Source organism: Cetorhinus maximus, chromosome 17, assembly GCF_964194155.1.
Source record: "Cetorhinus maximus chromosome 17, sCetMax3.hap1.1, whole genome shotgun sequence".
Taxonomy (NCBI): domain Eukaryota; kingdom Metazoa; phylum Chordata; class Chondrichthyes; order Lamniformes; family Cetorhinidae; genus Cetorhinus; species Cetorhinus maximus.
The window spans coordinates 54,017,346-54,038,403 of NC_135895.1; the positions used below are offsets into that span (position 1 = coordinate 54,017,346).

Consider the following 21,058-nt stretch of genomic DNA (forward strand, 5'->3'; position numbering starts at 1 on the left):
CCGAAGAACCTTTTCTGACTCCACAGGACTGCCGGGCTTCAGCTGCACCTGCGTCACACCGGCTCTCTGAACCAGGCACCAGCACAGATACCAGCAAATTGGTGGGCGTTAAATTTTTGGCTAGAATGTCAGAGCACAGCGGAGAAGGTGGAGGCAGAGGGTGCCCAGGGCGCCGGCCGTGAGAGGACTGCTGGAGACCAGGACGATGCTGAGGTGAAGGCAGATGTTGAGCCTCTGGAGTCATCCATTAGGCGGCAGATGCTGGATGCCCAGCGGGATGTGCAAGAGGGTCTGGCAGAGATCCATGAGGGTATGCATGCCATGGTCTCTGTTGTGGAGGAGTCCATGCGGAGCATAAGCACTGCATTGATCCTCATAGCCAAGCGCACTGCCTCCTCCATTGAGAGGCTGGTGACCCTCATGGAGATGTTGTTCTCCCTTAGGGACAGAATGAAGGGTCTCTGGAATTGTGCTCGGACCTGCAAGCCCTCACACAGGCAATGACCTCAGGTGGTCAGTGCCAGTGCGGGAGATGGGTGAGGCACCCAGTATCCCAGCTAGGTGCCTGTCCATAAATGGCGAGCAGGGAGGTACAGAGCGACTTCACATTGGCGCACAAGTGCTTGTCATCTCTGTGGGCCTCTCTCAGGGCGCTCCGGATGACGGCAGCAGCTCCTCCCCCCCACCTCTGCCAGTGACCGTGGCACCTGATGAGGCTGCAATTACTGGGGAGATGCCAGCCGTGGCACTGGCCGCTCCTTGCCAGGCGGGGCCAGCACAGGCTTCACTGTCCAGAGGATGACCGCCAAGGTCATCAAGGCTAACAAGACAGCAGAGTCAGCAGGCTGCCTCTAATGCCGTTGCCAGCGAGGTCGAGGTGGCACCAAGACGCAGCATTCGCTACATTTAAGGCACCATAAGCATAAAAGCGGCTGTTCACAGGTGATCTTCTGTTCTGTAATGTTTTGTTTCTGTTTACTGGTCTGGGAATGAAGACCAGAGAAGGTTATGTTAATTTACCTGGGTTGTGAAAATGACATAAATTTTGTTTTTGTCGTCATGGCCTGAGTTTGCTTCATCTTTTTATTTTTTTGGTGCAGGGTACGCCAGTATGTAATGCTGGATGTGAGTGGCTCCAAACTTTATTGCACAGGCACTAGGAGGACACGCTGGCCTCATCCACACGGAAATGAATAAATACCATTACCCAAAACCAAAACAGAATTACCTGGAAAAACTCAGCAGGTCTGGCAGCATCGGCGGAGTAGAAAAGAGTTGACGTTTCGAGTCCTCATGACCCTTCAACAGATTACCCGCCTGAACAGAGCTTCTGTCACCAGCTTGACACAACTGTGGACAGCTGATTGTGAGACTCCACAAAGATCGCTCACCAAGCCCTGGAAAGAGCCATAGGCATAGACGTTGAGGGCCACTGTGACCTTCAGAACCACTGGCATGGGGTGTTCACCCACACAGTTGTAAGTGATCTCAGGCCCAATCATATGACAAATAGAGGTCACGGTCTCTTTGGAGAGGTGGCGCCTCCTTCTGCATTGCACGTCAGAGGTAGATGCATCAGCGTCTGTAAACCTTGGCAGCAGGATAATGGCATCTTCTGCAGCCCCTTCCGCCGTGGATTGCCTGATGGCCCTGTGCCCCTTGTGCCTGCGCCTCTCCTCCCACAGGTTGCTCCCCTGGGAACTGTATTGGGAAACCTGTCCTCCTCTCCCTTCTGCCTCTCTCTTCCTCCTCAGAGGAGGTGCCACCAGCGGAGACCACAATCCCCATTACCAGGGTAACGGAAGGCTGTGTGATATCTGGAAGGGCCCACATGGTCAAAATCCTCCGGCAGCCCTGGAGACACCAATGAGTCCTGAAATGAAGCTTAGAACTACTAAGAATGAAGCTCAGAACAGAGATGAAGCTGTCAAGTTCAAATAAGCAACCAGCAGCAAGCTATCTCCTAAACTCCTCACTACTCACACTAGCAATGTTGCTGACCCTTTTTATCCTGCCCTTGGATGATGTTTTGCAAATGTAGGCTGCCCGCCTGCCCATTTTGCCCATGCGATGAGCGCAAAAATGGCATGGGCAACGTAAAATCAAGATCAATTGGATTTTTAGTGACCTTTTAATTGATGGCAGGCGCAGCTCTGACACCTGCACGCACCTGCTGACCTGAAGATTGCCCGCATGCAGGACAACGTTGGGATGCTCGCTGGACACCTTCTCGCGCTATTTCATGCCCGATCGGGCTGGGCACGCGCCCATCCACAAGGCATAAAATTCTGCCCATAATTTTATGGAGCTTTTGTGGAGAGAGAAACAGAGTTAATGAACTGAGTCTTTAATGTTAATGTCTTATCAATTATATTGTTAAGGCATGCTAATGTCAATTAGATTGTTAAGGTTAAGAGCAATAGGGGCAGGGTTTTTAGTTCTACGGGTGCCCGCGACTGGCGAGCCCAGGAACGGCCAGGGAACGGACCCCTGACTATAATCGGATGCCAACCACGATTTTTTTCACGCTGGCTGACCAATTAGTGACCAGCCAGTGTGAAACGCACGCTGAAAGGCTCAGTGCTGCCGGGGTGGGGGCAGGAGGAGGGCGAGCACTGAAGTCAGTACGGGCGCGGGGGAGTGCGGATTGAAAGCTCCCTGAAGGCAGAGAGCTGCCTTAGGGAGCTGAAGAATTTAAATTCAATATAAGCAGATTTTAAAATCCAGAAAAACTGCCCACGCATCAGAATCAGTCGCCTGAACATATACAAGATGAAAATTCTGTCCATAAATTTTTATTTTGTTTTATTTAATAATGGAAACTTCATCCCGCCTGAAGGATGAGGTTTTCTGAAAAAATGAGATTTTCTGAAAATCGGCCAATTTGCCCACTCGCCAATGATAACATTGGATGGGCAATGAAAAATATCCGTTAATTACAACTTTGATGGCCTTAATAGGCCTCTTAATTGTTGGCGGGCTTGCCTCTGACTTTTGCGTGCGGTCCGTTGACCGAAATATCGCACGATTTCATGATGACGTCGGGATGCTCGTCTGACATCATCAAGTGCTATTTCATACTTGAGCAGGTCAGATGTACACCCGCACGCTGAGCAAAAAATTCCGCCTGTTAGGAAATGCAGATAGTTTAAGTAAGTTATTTGTAGGTGTTAAGAATGATTTTTAGCTTTAAAGTTTAAGTTTGATTTGCACTTCTGTATCTGTGTGTTAAAAAAGGTCAAATGGAGTTTTAGTTTCACTTTAAAAGACTGCTTACATTTCTAATGAGAAACTTACAATCCCTATAAAGTAAAAGTAAACACACAAGAGTAGAAAGAATAGAGCTGTTGCCTAGCAACAAGGGGGCCAGATAGGCAGGTTCCTCCCACAGACATACACACAGAACTAAAGAAACAGTAGTTTGAAGTTCAGTTGAAGCCAGGACCCCAGAGAGGCAGTACACTGGGAGAGGGAAGTGAAGGTTTCCCAAAAGAACAAAAAGATCCCAAGTGAAGACAAACTACAACAAATCCAGGAGAGTGGAAGAGGGGAAAGTCCAAAGGAGACCTCATAGTCAAAGGAAGGACAGGAACCTGGGAAAAGGTCTTGTTAAGTGAAGTTCAGAGTAAAGGGCAGAGAAAAAGGCTCCAAGCTTCAGATTTAAAATAAGAACAGCTTGCAAGAAGCGAGAAGGTTTAAGGAGACAACTGCCGGTCTTTAATTCCTTGCTATGGGCATGTGAAGCAGTGGTGTACTGTTAAGGCTGAGTTGCTGAGAGAGAGTGCATGGAAGACAGCTTGAATGCATGTGATGACCCAGGGAAGAGGAACATCAGAAGGAGAGTTCAAAACCCTGGCGGTGAACCCTTGCGGAAGGCATCCGAGAGCATCGGTTTGGAAGAAGATTCCAAAGCGAGGTCTTGGAGAATGGCGAATGGAAACCCTCGAGTGAAGGACGGAATTCAGTGAGACTGATTGGCTCACGGTGTGACAAGCTTCTGGGGAAGTTGAGGAGAGATCCATCTGTTACTTGTTTTCAGAGTGTGGTGTGTCTAAACACAGGGTGCCATAGGTGTACATGGACTGTGTATGTACTGTGTACGTTAAAGTATAAGATAGCTTTTGTAACTTATGTTATCCTTACAAATCTATATACATCTGTAAAGGTATAGTTGTGGAAGAAGGAGTATTGTAATGTAAGAGAAAAGCAAAATACTGCGGATGCTGGAAATCTGAAACAAAAACAAAGATAGAAATAGCTGGAAAAACTCAGCAGATCTAACAGCATCTGCGGAGAGGAAGACAGCTAACGTTTCGAGTCTGTATGACTCTTCATCAGACTCTTCTGATGAAGAGTATTGTAATATAGTTCATCATTTCTTGTTGAATAAATGTTTTATTCTTTTGTTAAAAGTTAATCAGCTGACTCTTGTGCCTCTGTTCAGTAGCTACTCTCCACGTATCTAAACAAACAAATAGAAATTAGGACCTATCAGGCTGGGTTCCATCCTGGGATCAGGCTTGTCCAGGGGTGATCTCAGCTGGGAATCATAACAAAATGGGGACTTGTCCGGGATTTGAAACGCAGACAGCGGGTGATTGGACGCGGAATAATAACTGGTCTGGGACTGGAAATCCTTAACATTGGTGGGATTTGTGAATCCTTTTTAACAAGCCCACGAAGGTAAAGAGGTACTGCAGTTAGAATTGGAGCTGCTGTGAGGTATTATACAGATTGGTACTTGAAATGCATTAGAGGTTGCTCAGGCCTTTTTACAGATGGAAAATATAACTCTGACTGATTTACAGAAATTAACCAAGAGTAAGCTGATGGAATTGGCAGATAAGTTACAATTAGGATTACCTGCAGGGGTAAGGAAATCAGACATAATTGAAGGTATAGCACAGCATTTAAAGTTGGAAGGAATATCCAAGAGACCGAGTTCTCCAAGGGGTAGGTCATTGAAATGGGCTCAAATTCAGTTGCAAATGAAAAAGATTGAATTGTAGGAAAAGGAAAGAGAAAGGGCATTCCAAAGGGAACAGGCAGAAAGGCAGGAGAGAGAAAGAAAATAGGGAAAGGAAATGGTGAGGATAGAAAAGGAGGAAAAATAAAAAGAGAGAGACAGAGAATTCCAGCTTAACATGTTGGCAGTTAAAAAAGAGACACCAGGAGGGAAGGAAGGACTTATTTCCAGATCAGAACCCTGTGGGGAGGTGTTTAATTTTGTACAATCACTTCCAAAGATTGAGCAAAAAAATGTAGAGGCATGTTTTATTTAGTTTGAAAAGGTAGCTAGGCAAATGAAGTGGGAAAAATAAATCTGGACATTACTTTTACAATCTAGCTTGGTAGGAAGAGCTCATGGGGTTTATGCTTCACTTTCAGAAGAGGTATAGTGGATTACGATGCAGTAAAAAAGGCTATTCTGAGTGCATATGAATTAGCCCCTGAGGCATACAGGCAGAGATTTCAGAATATAAGGAAACAGCCTGGACAGACCTATATTGAATTTGAAAGGGTAAAGCAAAGTAATTTTGACCGTTGGATAAGGGCGTTAAAGGTAGACAATATATGAAACTCTTAAATAATTCTCTTGGAAGAATTTAAAGATTCACTTCCTCTTTTAGTAAGAACCCATGTTGAAGACCGGAAGGTTAAAACAGCTAGGCAGGCAGCGGAGATGGCTGACGATTATGAACTGGTCCATAAATCTAAACCTTTTTTCCATCATCCCCATAAACCCAAGAAGGATAGAAGATGGGAAGCTGAAAGGAAAGCAAGTAGTCAGGGAAGATAAGAGACAGTTGGGATTCTCAGGACATTTCTCCTCAGACCAGAAAGGAAGGTGCTGAGGGCCGAAGTGACATTTGAAAGCCTAAGTGTTTTCATTGTAATAAGGTGGGGCATATTAGGGTAGATTGCTGGAAATTTAGAGGTAGACCTATTGCAGTAGTTGGAATGCCTAGGGAATCCTCAGGAAAGGTTGCGTCAGAAAAGGAAATGGTTGTGAAAACTATAGCAGTAGTACAGGCGAAACATGTTCCCTCAGAACATACAGGAAAGGGGGATATGGTCAGGATAGTCCAGAAAATTCTTTTTGATCACTGGTGAAGGAAGTCAGGCTATTAGTGGGTCTGGATGTTTTGTGTCAAAGGGAGAAGTGTCCCCTTACTTCTCCAACAAAATAAGTAAACCGATTAATATTTTGAGGGATACAGGGGCAGATCAATCATTGATGGTGGCTGATGATACAATTTGGGTCCCGGATAGTTTTATGAAGGAAAAAGTATTAATAAGGGATATTAATGGAATTTTTAAACCTGTTTCTTTGTGTAAAGTTAACTTAAAAAGTCGCTTTGTAAATGGAATTGTTACGGCGAGAATTATTCCTCGATCACCTATTGAAGGGGTGAATTTTATTCTGGGTAATGACTTGGCTAGTGGAGACGGTAATGTGGCAACAACTGTATTGCATCAGGTGGCTGATCATATTGATCTTAACAACCTTCAGGAAACTACTGTGGCCAAAGATGAAACACTTATTGGTGATAATTGAAGGAAAACTTGATTAATGTAGAAAACCAACTTTCATGTGTGAAAGAGGAGTTTGCTAATGAAAGAAGAGATTTGGTGAGAACAATTGAGAATCAGTCACAGAAAGTAGAATACTTGACTGAAGACTTGAAATACCTAAATGATAAACTTGTAGAAGCAAATTTAACAAAGGTCAATCTTCAGTTTAAACTTGATGAACTTCAAGCATCAGAAGTTGCCATGAAATATCAGGGAAAATGCCTTGAACAAGAAAAGGAATTGTTGGTAAATCAGAATAATTGAATAATTGGTTGAATGCAGAATTAAAAACCAAAACTAACAAACTGTTAGAACATCGTCAAGAAAAGAGCAATGCGATTCTCGAACTTCGAAAACAGGATGAAAGGAAAGAGACGTGTGATATGGAGTGTCACAGTTCCAAAGTTGTTTCTGTGCATAAAAACTCCTTGCTGAGTTGTGGTCCAGTTGAGCAAAGAACTGATTCAAGTAAAATTACTGAGGTGTCAACCTCAGTAATGGAAAATATGAAAACAGCCAATGTGCATGCAGAACTGGAAATCAAGAATTGCCAACAAAATGGATTAAAAACACAAAATGATCTGGAAAAATCAATGACCAGAGACACTGATTTAAAAGTGATTGCTGGTGCTGATATACAAAATACAGCAGTTGGAATCCAGGCAAATGGACAGTTTGCAAAAGACCATTCAAAACCTGGAAAGCAGTGGAATGACATAGTTTGTGAACTATATAAAAGAATTGAACTATGAAACTCCACTGGGAGAATATAATTGACATTGCTCAAAAAGAAGTAGAAAAGCTCTGTTCAAAATCAGATCTAGAGAAACAATAATATCAAAAAAATTTAAAGATCAAACTAAGTAGGAGTATGAAACGCTTTTGTGTGAACATAAAAAGCAATTCAATGACATCCTTGAAATGGCAAAAAGAGATTTTGAATAGAGAAGCAATGAGATGTTAACGCACAAAAATGCCATTTTGACTTTGCTAAATTGAAATGAGAATTTATCACTTTTGAGTTCAAAAAATTAGCTTGAGGATGCAATTACGCCTACAGCGGACGAAAAGGACAATTGGGCTTTAGACATAAATGAAACATTTTTTGCTGAGTTAAAGACTGGGAATAGAGAAAAAAGAAACATAAGAGTTGAGTTATAATACTATTATGTAGAAACCCTGCTTGTTATATTTATTGACTTTGTTTTAGTATGTTTTTGTAATTGTATGATGTAACATGTCTAATTATGAAACCAAATGGAAAGTTTAGATAATAAGCTATTGTTGGAGATTTATGATGTTAAGTTTGTGTGAAGAGGTTGGAAGTCCATTGTAAAGAAAGCTTCACTGTGCAAAGCTTTCTTTTCTCCAAAGGGAGTGGTGTTAGGAAATAGAGATAGTTTAAGTAAGTTATATTTGTATTTGTGGGAAATTTTAACTTTAAAGTTTAAGTTTGATTTGTATTTCTGTATCTCTGTGTTAAGAAAGGTCAACCGGAGTTTTAGTTTCACTTACAGGCCACATCTAATGATCATCCTGAGTTGCCCTGAGAAGCTCATGATGGGCCTTCCCCTTGATCTGTTGTAGTCTTTGTGGCAACAATGCTGCCAGAATGCAGTTAGATAGGAACTTCCAGGATTTTAACCCAGAAACAATGAAGGAAAGGTGATGCATGTGCAAGTCAGTATGGTTATGATTTGAAGGTAAATACGTATATGGTGGTTTTCCCACCACATTGCTGCTCTTGTCCTTCTCAGTAGTATAAGTCAAGGAGAGGGTGGTGCTTCAAAGTAACCTTTGGTGAGTGAGTTGCTGCAATGTATTCTGAAGATCACACATACTGCAGCCACAGTGAGTCAGTGGTACAAGAGATGAGAATTGAATCCCATGGCAGTGACATTGATCAAACAAACTACTTGTGTGCTACATAGCCCAGGGATGCAACAACATTTATCCTCTTGTGATCTGAAATAGTTATTCATGTCTTCCACAGCTCCGTTACTTTAATCTCTTAATAGGCGCACTGACAAGCTGTAGTCACTCTCTACCTTTGTTTAATAAGCTATCTCTTCAAAAACATTTTTTTGATCCCTCCCTCATTGTCCATTATTCTCTTCATTTGCTGCTTGGCATCTTCCACACTCCTTTGCAAAGGGCTTGAGATGTTCTTCCATGTGAAAGGTGCTATATAAGTACAAGTCATGATTGATAATGTAACAAGGTGAGATTGGAGGCAGACCTTGTTCACTGTTTTGAGCTACTGTGTGACACCATAGCACTACACTGCTACTTATTGCATTTCTACATTACAATAACTAGGCTTGAAAAAAGGTAATGGAAGAGGTGAAACCTTTGTTTATAACATGGGATGAAGAAACAGTTGAACCACAATTATGGTTACCAAAGTAAAAATGTGAATAGAGAGAAATAGCTACAAAGTCAAGGTGTGGAGAAAACTAAAAACATCAAGCAGACATTTCTTCACATTTATATTTCTCTAGAGTTTTGGTATAGTACATTGTCATTCCATTCTAATGGTGAAGAAGTTAAGTGAGTAAATTACAGCATTCAGTCATAAATTTGCAGGGATGTTTCAGCCCAAATTGAATGGATCAAATGTCAGGTTTGTGCAGATATATTAACTGGATCCAGGAAACAAAGAGACAGTTATGCAGGAGCCTAACGCATAGGGCAGAATTTTTAGGTCAGCGCGTGGGTGCGATCGGTAAGTCCAGGATCGGTCGGGGAATGGACTGCTGACTGAGATCGGCCCCTGATCGTGACATCACACTGGCTGGCCAATTAATTGCCAGCCAGCGTGAAGTGAGTGCTGAGAAGCTCAGCGCTGCTGGGATGGGAGCGGGAATAGAGTGAGCACTGACGTCAACACAGGCGCGGGCCCGGGCTGAGAGAAAGCTCCATGAAGGGAGAGAGATGCCTAAGGGAGCTGAAGACCAGAAAAATCAAAAATAAAGGTTTCAAAAGCAAAAAAATAATGCCCAAGCATCCCAATCCCAGCCTGAAAATATACATGATGAAAATGCTGTCCACCAAATTTTATTTTTATTTTTATTTTATTTCATCATGGAAACCTCATCCCACCCTTGGATTCGCCCATTCTGCCAACCATAAGGTTGGATGGGCAACGTAAAATTAAAGGCAATTGTGCCGTTAATGACCTTAGTTGGCCTTTTAATTGTCGGCGGGCATGCTTCCGACTTTTGCGCATGTGCCCCGACCAAAATATTGCGTGAGATGATGTCAGGATGCTCGCCCAACGTCATCTCGTGCAGTTTTACACCGGATTGGGTCAGGCCCACACGTGCCTGATCAACGTAAAATTCTGCCCGTAATCTTATGCATCACACAGATTTACATTTTGGGTTCGGTTTGATAAGTTTACATCTGAAATATTAGGATGGATAATCCTCATTTTGTACTTTTAACAGAAACAGCCTTTGCTTCCAAACACCAAATAGACATTTCTGAATTGTCTTGTAATTTGCTTAAATAAGAACGGTATTAAGTGTGCTAGTTATGCAAGATTAGGATGGGAAATTTGAATACTTGTATATCAGTTCAAACAGCTTTGTCTATAGCCCTTAACTGTTTACTCAAATAACTAGCACAGTAGTCCAGAGGTTAATAACTTGTCTCTGGGAACAGCCATATTTAACAAGGAAAGAAAAACAGAAAATGCTGGAAAAATCAGCAGGTCTAACAGCGTCTATGGAGAGAAAGACAGAGTTAACATTTCGAGGTACGTATGACTCTTCTTCAGGGCTCTGAAGAAGAATCATACGGACTCAAAACGTTAACTCTGTCTTTCTCTCCACAGATGCTGTTAGACCTGCTGAGTTTTTCCAGCATTTTCTGTTTTTATTTCAGATTTCCAGCATCCGCAGTATTTTGCTTTTATCTTCGTATTTAACAAGGCCTGTCTTGATTATGGTGAGTGTTTTTACAGAAGTTTGATAGTTTTGGTTTTAATTATGTGCTGTATATTACTATGCTATGTCTGATCAGAGAGCAATGTACTGTAATCAGGCAATAAGGTTAACAAAACTTAACATGTTTTGTTTGATATAGAGTAATAAGTGATAAAAGCAAAAAACTGCGGATGCTAGAAATCCAAAGCAAAAGCAAAAATACCTGGAAAAACTCAGCAGGTCTGACAGCATCTGCGGAGAGGAATACAGTTAGCGTTTCGAGTCCGTATGACTCTTCAACAGAACTAAGGAAAAATGGAAAAGAGGTGAAATATAAGCTGGTTTAAGGGTGGGGGTGGGACAGGTAGAGCTGGATAGAGGGCCAGTGGTAGGTGGAGATTGCCAAAAGATGTCATAGACAAAAGGACAAAGAGGTGTTGACAGTGGTGATATTAGCTAAGAAATGTGTTAATGGTGACAGTAGGGGTAGAAAGCAGGACGAGCAAGGGACAGATAGACCTAGTGGGGGTGGGGTGAGGTGGGGATCAAAATAGGCTAAAAGGTAGAGATAAAACAATGGATGGAAATACATTTAAAAATAATGGAAATAGGTGGGAAAAGAAAAATATATATAAATTATAGGAAAAAAGGGGGATCGGAAATGGGGTGGGGATGGAGGAGAGAGTTCAAGATCTAAAGTTGTTGAACTCAATATTCAGTCCGGAAAGCTATAAAGTGACATATCAGTATTATAGTCCAAGGTCAAATTTATATTAAAGTTCAGGTATCTGCAAGCTGAAGTAATCAGCACTCAGATGGCCTTTGTCACAGAACAGGAAATACCTTGTGCACTTTTTGTCTGCTCCGCATGTGTTGTTAAAATTTAGGTGTAGTTAGAGGAATGTTACCTTCATGAAAAATGACAACACTTTTCTCTAAATGAAGCATTATAAGGCAAGTCAGTTCAAAACATGAATATCGATACCATGGGATGGAAATTTTCCAGCCCTATGGAAATGGGTTTGGAGGCAGGAAAACTGGTAAAATGGCGGAGGAAGGTACCGGAAGGGGAGCACAACATTTTTCCATTGCCACAGCATGCTGCCAGCGGCGGAAACCTCAGTGGAATGGCCATCCACTGGGTAATCAATTAGAAGCTCAATTAAGGGCACCTCCTGTTCCCGCTGGCACTTTACCAGTGTGGGAAGGGCTGCGATCATGTGGGGAGACCAGCAGGTAAACCCTAGTGGCCTCCCAACAGGTTCCGAGCAGGGGGCCTTCCTTTAAGGCCGCCATCAGCCCATGGAGGGGTGACTAATGGCAATGGCCACCCCGTGACTGTGGCACTGTTGACTGAATATGCCCCTTCCTCGTTGCTGGGGCCAACCTACTTGACCCATCAAACTTATCTGACTTCAAGGATGCCATGGCATTGAGGCACCCTGTCCTTCATTCTGTAGGTTCAGCAGTGGCCACCTCTAACAGTAGCGCTACTGAGCTCTCTGATTGGACCGGCAGCTCCCAGAAGTGGGCTGTCATCCTCAATTGGATGGTGGTTCTGTAGATGGCCTGTTAATTAGCTGCTGGTAAAATGCCACCCCAGGGTTCAACTGACGCGGAATTGGGTCCCACTTTCAGTCCCAAAGGCGATACTTCATACCTTCACAATAAGTTCAGCCCCCTATCTCAGATTGTTCAACAGCATCCAAGCAAAAATAATCCTCACATCTGCACTTGTCAATTTCTCTCTCCTCTTCAGCCTTTGCCTTTCTTTGTTTTGCTAATGCTACTCTAGTCAGCCCAAACTTTTTTTCTTGTTTCTTCTCAAATTCCCATTTTTTTCTTATTCTTTTCAACTTAAGCCCATTACCTAAATCCCTCACCAAAAAACTTTGTCACGTCATTGGAACAGAAAGTTAACAAAATGATATAGTTTTTTACTGGCTTGTTTTTTTGCAATACAACATTATTCCTTTAATTAGTAACTTACCATTTCAGAAAAGTATAACACACAATATAGGAACACCAAAAATAAAAGTAACCTACATATCTTGCATTTGTCCTTCAGAAATTACAATAGCGGTTGAGTTATGTCCTATATCGGCTGTTAATAGTTTCATTGATAGCAACATAATGAACATGGTCACAGAGATTGTCACAGTTAATGCAACCTTGCAGGCATGTCACACAGGGTAATAAATAGTTTGGGATAGACAAAAAAGATCACTCATTATTTCACAGTTATCAAATAAATTCAGATGAAGTCAGTTTTTTTGCTGTTTTCTGTACAACCCTTAGATGATAAGTAATAAGTGTTTTTTAGTACTTATATTTTAAAGCAACATGTATGCCTGCTGCTTGTCATTTTATAATCCTAATCTTGGTTTGAGTAATCAGTTAGCAATTAATGATGCTACTGAAATGCTGGAATATAAAAAAATATAGCAACCAAACAAAGGATCTCGGGATGCATTGGTAGTTTGTGTTTTCATAAGCAGAGAAAAATTATAGTGATTAACATAACTGTATTTTTATGAATATAAAACTAGATTGACTATAATTTAAAGAAATTCAAAATATTGTCACAATTGCTGAAAAGACTGCATCAGTCAAAGAGGGATTTTCATTCTGGGTGTGGGAGGTAACTAGATTTGGGCCCGCTGCCCCCAGAAAGGGTTTGGAGGAGGCCACTGGGCCTGCTGGGTCCTGAGGATGGCTATTTAAAAGGCTTGCCTTGGTGCTCTGGGGTTTTGTCCTAGTTACAATAAAAACAACAAAACAAAAGACAGCCCTCTAGCTCTTACGCTTCACACCTCCTCACCCCCCGCACACTCCTCATACCCCATCCATGCCAATTCACGCCACCTCATGCCCCCACCCACACCCACACCCCCATGGCCCCTCATACACTCTATGATAACCTATGCCCCGACCTACCGACCTACTGCAAGGCCCCTCATATCATCCATGTCAACCTATGCCCCTCCACACCCACACCCCCCCCTCCCACACACACACACACACCCCCAAGCCCCTCAAACCCTCCATGGTAACCTATGGCACTTCCATGCCCATTCACCCAGCATGCACTCCGTACAAAACGACTGAACCCTATAGTAACAATAGAATGTGTGAAAAAGCTTTAAAATACATTTACTCATAAAAATGCTTTTACAACAGCCCTATAAAAGTGTCAATCAACCAGACCCTTTAAAGTATCAGTAGTAGAAACTGCAAGCACTTGGCACTTCTTTATCTTATATAAATAAACATTGTGCAATTGACAGAATAGGCTGGAGAAAAAGAGCTGTCAATCTTGCAACATTTTCACTAAGGCTCAGCTGTTTTAATAGTAATGGATGTTTGGCCAAGCTGCATAATGGATTATACATTGGCAACTTTGGTGACAGGGTAGGCATTTAATCAGGTGGGAGGGTGGTGGGGACCCAGATGCCTTCCTGCCTCCACCCCAATTAAGTCCAGGGTGGGAAGGCCCAGTTAAGGGTCTCATCCCACCATGCTGGTGTTAACCCAGCGGTGTACAGGGGGAGCTGACCATGTGGGAAACACAACTGGAAAACCTGCGTAGGGTCTCTTACAAGTTCCTAGAGGAATGTCCCTCATTCAAATGAGCTAGTGCCTGTTGAGGGACCTGGCATCAGGAAGGTAGGGGGGAACCAGCATCGGGAAGGGGTGTCACTGGCAGCCAAACCCCTGCCTTGTTGTTGGTCTACCTTGCCCCGCCTTTACTGCTGACTTCCCCACCCCCGTGACTGACTCCCCTCCACTGCAACACCCATTCCATGAACACCCTCCTGTCATCACTTGCCTGTGGCTTGTGATCCAGCAATGATACTAGGCCTTTGCTGGTTGTTGTATTGGCAGTAGCCACCACCTCCCCTATGGTGCTGCATGCCATTCAATAAAGCTGCTGGCCTCTGATTGACTGGCAGCTGTTGGTGGGTGGGACTTACACACCAGTGTCCTTGATCTCAGGAAAGGCCCACTGTTGCCCAGGTAGGTGCCTAAGTGGCACTCAATAAGCTGGGCTTTCCCTAAAATAGGTGTCTTGGGACTCTCGCCAGCTCTCCAGCTGATGGGTGACACCCCTATCACCTTTGTTAAATATTGCTCATGGTGACAACTGTGAAGCTATAACACAACATAACCCTTCCACTTAGGGAAAGCAGGGGTAAAAGTGTAGGAAACTGGGGAACTAAATTTAAAGTTGCATTATGAGATGCATAGAGTATTAAAAAATACTTTTTTTAAATTTTATGTGCCAATATTTAGAGTTTAGTGATATGTTATTGCTTATGAGTGATACTTTACCAAATGTTCTAACCCTTGTACCGCTGAGCATCTAATTTTTTAAATCTAAGATCATGACATTTCTTTTCTCTTACAGCCCTCAGCAGAAGTGAGTGAAATGTGCTGTCTGGGATAAACGTGTCTGGTGGACTGGTACCTATTATCAGAGAACAGTTATAAATGAACCTGGTTGCGATATTATATCTGCGCGTGCACAGTGTGTGAAGAGGACATACTGTTAACTAGGATGTCAACGGAGTCAGAACTTCAACAGGTTGTCAGAGCCAACACGAGAAAGGAATCCAAAAAGAAAGGTAGGCAGTCGTCGTAGTTGTCTCTTCATATGGCCTAACCTAGGGGCTCTCTGTATTACTAAATACCCTCAGTGTAGTAATTCATAAACTTTATTGACAAATCCACTATGCTCCATTTAAAATTGCTCTGTCACTCTTGCAACTGTTGCTTTGGATGTTGTGAAGAGTTAGTGTTTTCTTCTTAATGTCAAAATGCAGAGTTCAAATCCGGTCAGATTGGTGGATAAATGTCCCTTGATTGCTTCTGATGATTTAGTGGTGTATGAAATGATTTTGAGGCAGTGAGTCTCAACTTTGTTCCTTCTGGTTTTGGAAATATAGCATAGACTAGTCGTCTCATAGCACTCAGAACATCAATCTCCATTTCATTATTAATGTTTATAATGAGTATTTTCCAAACAGATTCTTTCCCTGACAGACATTGACCTTCAAAATATGTTTTAATTTCAGGATGCATGGTCAACAGCAGAACCATGCAGGGTCATATTATTTATATTGTCTGAAATGTCTGCATTTTGTATTTCTGCTCTAGCCCTAGATTTTCAGCTTTTTATTGAATGTTTGTGTTCTTGGCCATGGGTGGTATTTTTAAAATATATGGAATGACGATTGATTGTGTTCGTCAATGAGTTGGAGGTGGTCAGCACTTTTGATTTTAAGAAGATATTCACCGGGGGTTTACCTAATTATCTCCAAACTTGAGAGGTGGGATCTTTCATTTGGGATCAGGACTAATTGCAGGTCCCAAATCTGCACTATGTCAGGAATAGTCATCTGACAAAAATTTTGTAGGATCGGCCAATTAATGGCCAGAGGGCACGCTTGCCACTCAGTTAATGACAACAGGTGGCCTCCTGGTGCTTGAGAGTCAGTAGGAAGCCCTGCAACAGTGAAAGAGCTGCAGCCTGCCATTGCAGATAAGAGAAAGAGAGGACACCTTAAGATGGCAATGCCATCTTAGCACCTTTAACATTTATAAAATTAAAAATGGCCACAGCTGCCCTTGTAGTGGGAGGGGATAGTTTATAAGCAATCCGGAGTGCTGGGCCCCACAGGCTGCTGCCAGAAAGACCGCTTCCTTTCTCTGACTGTGTTTCAGCCACTTCCAGTCAGTGTGGGAGGGGTGTCTTAATGGGGTGGGTAACCATTGCAGACCTGACCAGGCCTCCTAGAAAATGACTGAGGGTCTGGACTATGCTGGGGAACCAACACACTCACCAGCAGAGGGAAATTCCAAGCCATCCGATGTCTGTTCCTGTCCCTGGTATCACTATGTGTAACCTTTCTTTTATTGAGATATATGGTCAGGGCACCATCAAAATTGCACAAATTCATCAAGAGTAGTAGATGTTTTGAAACCTAGATTTTAAAATCTTGCAGATTATAAAAAATGAACACTGAGGGGAGGTAGGAAATTTCACAGTGTTGAGGTACTAAGAAAGAATGAGTTAGATAGTGTAAAGGCATGTGATGATCTGGGATAGATTGAATTAATAGAAGAGGGTGTAAAACAATAGTACATCCTTTAGACAATAATTCACAGAAACCTACTTATGGAAGTTTCCTTTAACAGCGAAAGGTTTTAGGCCATTGGACAATGATCAAGTGAATGATCTAAAGAAAATGTCAGTTTAACAGTCTGGATAGAGGGTATGAATCACATCCACTGCAGCAGCAGCTTATTATATCAATCACATGGAAGGGATGGGTATATGCAGACAGCTGCATTAATCTTGAACTGATGAATTCCCCACAATGAGGAGATGGCATGCTCTGCTCAGTGAGCTCCTGCCATGCAGCTGATTGGGTGTATCTGATTTCTCTGTTGTGAGAAGGAAAGAAGAAAACAGTTGTAAACTTTATTCTAGCAATTACACTAAGGACTGAGGTAAGTATGATCATAATACTAAGTTAATGAGCATATCTTGTCCTGTCTCTTGCAGTTAATTTACTGCCCTGAATTGTGTTGTCAGACATTCACACCTTGCTGTGGCTTCAAGTTCTGTTTAATCCAACAGGATAGACTACCTTAAATGCTCTGCCCATAGAAAGTGTTTCTTTACAGAATTCTGTTACAAATTTTTAAAAGAGGAATAGAAAAATGGGGCAATGGAATGGATCAATAATCTGAAACTTGAATTGATAATCAGGAACAAAACTGCAACTTGTACACAAATCATTTAATGAATAAGAGCTAACATAGTGTAACTACAGACAGATCTCATCTAATTAGCCTCGTGGACCTGAGAATAACATCCCAGGTTGTTGAACATTGTAATAGACCAAGACTTTCAGAAGTCTTTTGATCAAGTACTGCCTAAGAAAGTCCTTTACAAATCAAATTTAATGGCTGTCAATAAGACAGGGACATGATAAAATAAGTGGACCAATCAAGAGGTCACAACAAGATTGAGGCCACAAATGAGTGAGACACTGTATGGAGTTTTCCCTGATATTATATGACCAAGTCATATTTTTATCTCAATGCAAAGTGGTTATATATTTGTAGACTATTTGTAGAGAATACTGTGGACACAGAACAGACAACCAAAACCTTGCCAGTACCTGTTTGGACCCAGGCTGATCAGTAGCAAATAAAATTTAAAATGTACAAGGGGACTGCATGGAAGTCAACAGCAGACACATGCATCCATTGTTAAGATCTTGCCATTGGGAGGTTGAAATAATTTTGCCTGATGTTAATGGGCTGATGATATGGCTTCAAAATGCAACTAGTAGGCTTACCACTCCATTAATGATGGGGCTGTGATGTTTTAGAATGGGCCTACCTCCAGGTACCCAAAATGTCCACCTATTTCAGACCTTTTTTTGAAAAATGGAAATCAGGGTCCTATGAAATAAATAGGACTTTGAGATCCTATTTACATCATAGAATCCAAATACATTTAAACAAAAATATACTCACAACTGCACCTTATGGTTTGTTGGGGATATCCAAAACAGCGATAAATTCTGAGCTTAGTACTTTAGTTCACAAACATTAAGTACGTGTACAAACAGCCTTTTATTTTAAACATTTCTCTCACATCTTTCAAACGAAAATCCACATGTTCCAGCCTTACATGAAATAAACAGAAGTTAAACCACAATTTAAAAAGGAAAATTTAATTAATTAGTCCCTTATCAATAATAATAGTTTTCCTTGCTTAACAAGCTGTTTTATCCATTGGATTAACAGGATTGGTAGCATTCCTTATTTTGTTATCTTATTGATAGTTTTACTCCTGCTACATATGATTGCTTCGCTGCCAAGTGCAACATTTAATTATAAGCCTGTTTTTGTTTCTGTACCATTGGTACCAATTAAAAATGATTTACATCGAGATGTTTTCCTTTGCATAACTAACCATTTTCCACTATGCTATCAATAATTAAAGTTTTCTGTAATGTTAAAAACTGCTATGCAATGTCATGTCTTCAATTAAGTATCTTATTATTTCACCCTGAAACTGGCCACTTCTGCAAAATCAGCCCTAGCCCAATAGTCCAGTCTACTTTAAATTGATTTATAATTCTCTGCTTAACAAACAAAGCCTGAAGGTTAGCATGACTATAGTAAAAAGAAAAAATAACTGCAGTATAGCTTGCTTAGAGCTCAGGACAGTCTAATTAACCTTTTGCTTATAAAATAGTTTGATTAATGTAGGCATTATCAGCTTCAAAAAGAGAAGTTCCTGAGGAGACTTGATACAGTAAATGTGATAGAGGATGTGATACTTTGAAACACAGTAGAACAAGAGAGTACAGATTCAGCACAGTAAAAGGCAAACATGGAACAGACATCAGGAAGCTTTTTACACAGAGAGTGATCAACAGCAAGTTGCCAAGAAAAGCAGTTGAGGCAGGAACGCTAGATCACTTCGTAGCTGCAAAATGATATTGATTTTTGACTGGCTCAGTTATTTTGAAAACCATGAGGAGCAAATCAGATCATAACCTTGGCAGGTGTCATGTTGCCAGAGAGGAAAGTTTACACGGAGGGCAGAATTTTCTGGCTGACGTGCAAGTGGTGGAGCCTGCACGTCAGCGCTTAAAATGTCGCGCGAGCGTCCGGACATCAGCGTGTGGCATCGCGATATTTAGGTCGGCGGGCGCGCTATGCAGCGTGACGCGCGCCCACCATTAATTAAAGGCCTTGTTAAGGCCCTTAAGTTGCCAACCGATGAGGATTTTGAGGAGCCTGTGCAAACTTCGACTCGGCACACAGGCCCAATGGGCAGGCGGGTAGGTGACTTTTTATCAAAATTCATGCACTGGCGGGATATGTGGGCTCAGAGGGGTTGTTCATGTTTTTCATGAAGTATTTAATGCAGAAAGTGTTTTAAACTTGCCTGTGTGATTGTTAGCAGTTCAGATCGATTTCCAAGAGCTTTCTGTGTACTTTGAAGCTTCAGCTCACCAGTCTGCAGACAGTCAGCTTTATCGGGTCTGCAGCTTTCCGGAGGCCTCCATTTAGCCTGGGTATGGGTTCTGACATCTCCACTGGAGGCAGCTCCCCTGAGGAGGAAGGGAGGGATAGAATAAGGAGGAGGCCAGGACTGGACAATCAGCCTCCAGGGGAGCCACCTTTGGGAGGCCAGGTGCAGGCACAAGGGGCGCAGGGCCAAGAGGTTGTACAAGGCAGAAGGGGCCGCAGAAGACGCCACTATCCTGCTGCCAGGGTATACAGGCGGAGAAGCAGCTACCTCAATATGACTGAGGTGCAGTGCCGAAGGAGGCTCCGACTCTCAAGGGAGAGAGTCATCTATATCTGTCAGATGATTGGTCCTGAGATCTCCCCTAACTGTGTGGGTGGACGCCCCATGCCAGCGGCTCTGAAGGTAACAGTTGCTCTCCGCTTCTGTGCTCTGGCTCCTTCCAGGGCTTGGTGGGTGATCTTTGCGGTGTCTCCCAATCAGCTGTCCACACTTGTGTCAAGCAGGTTACAGACACTCTGTTCAGATGGGCATGGGCCTTCATCCACTTCCGCTGTGACCAGGCAAGTCAGGTACAGCGAGCCAGAGGCTTCGCGGCCATTGCTGGCTTCCCCCGTGTCCAGGGTGCAATAGACTGTACACTTGTGGCCATCAAGGCGCTAGCGGGTGAGCCCGATGCCTTCGTCAATAGGAAGGGCTTCCACTCCATGAACGTGCAGATAGTGTGTGATCACAGGATGCAGATTCTACAAGTCTGTGCAAGGTACCCAGGCAGCTCCCACAACGCCTACATCCTCAGACACTCCCAGGTGCCGGCGCTCTTCAGTGCTTCGGCTCGGCTTGATGGGTGGCTGCTGGGTGACAAGAGCTATCCCCTCAGAAGGTGGCTCATGAAGCCTCTCCGCCGTCCAAGAACAGAAGCTGAGCAGCGGTACAATAGGAGCCACAGCACCACAAGGGCTGTGGTGGAGAGAGCCATCGGTCTTCTCAAGATGCGCTTCCGTTGCTTGGACCACTCAGGAGGCGCACTCCAGTACCCCCTAGATCGCGTCTCTCTGATAGTGGTAACATGCTGCGCTCTCCACAATCTTGCACTGGAAAGGGGGATGCAGTTGACGATGAAGACCTTGACGCAGTGGATGAGGCTGCACATGATGAATCCAGCAATGGCTCAGAGGATGAGGAAGCACAGGGCAATGATGAGCGGCAGCACGCTGACCCGCAACTACACCAAGGAGGCAGGGACACCTGGGACAATTTAATCCAACGAACTTTCAGCTAGCTCCACACACATGGATCAGCAGGACCAGCATTGCCTGGCGCTTCCACACGTGGCACTTAGGTGCTACATCTTCCACCTCATCAGTTGCAACTAAGGGCTTAGTGCAGAAACATCAATGTCCACTCAAACACTCATGAGATGTCATGCAAATGCAGCACAAAGGAAACATCCTCAGCCATGGTCAGAAAACTGGACCTTATTCAGTCCAAC

The 21,058-nt window shown here is 43.0% G+C and overlaps 1 protein-coding gene across 1 annotated transcript in view; it reads left to right on the forward strand.

Moving 5' to 3' along the window:
* The window catches only part of dab1a (DAB adaptor protein 1a), a 473,747-nt gene that overhangs the window by 153,229 nt on the left and 299,460 nt on the right, over positions 1 to 21,058 (forward strand). The window contains exon 2 of the mRNA XM_078561911.1: positions 14,914 to 15,130. Within this exon, the coding sequence (XP_078418037.1) occupies positions 15,064 to 15,130 (67 nt within the window). The 5' untranslated portion in view covers positions 14,914 to 15,063. The remainder of the gene's footprint in view (positions 1 to 14,913; positions 15,131 to 21,058) is intronic.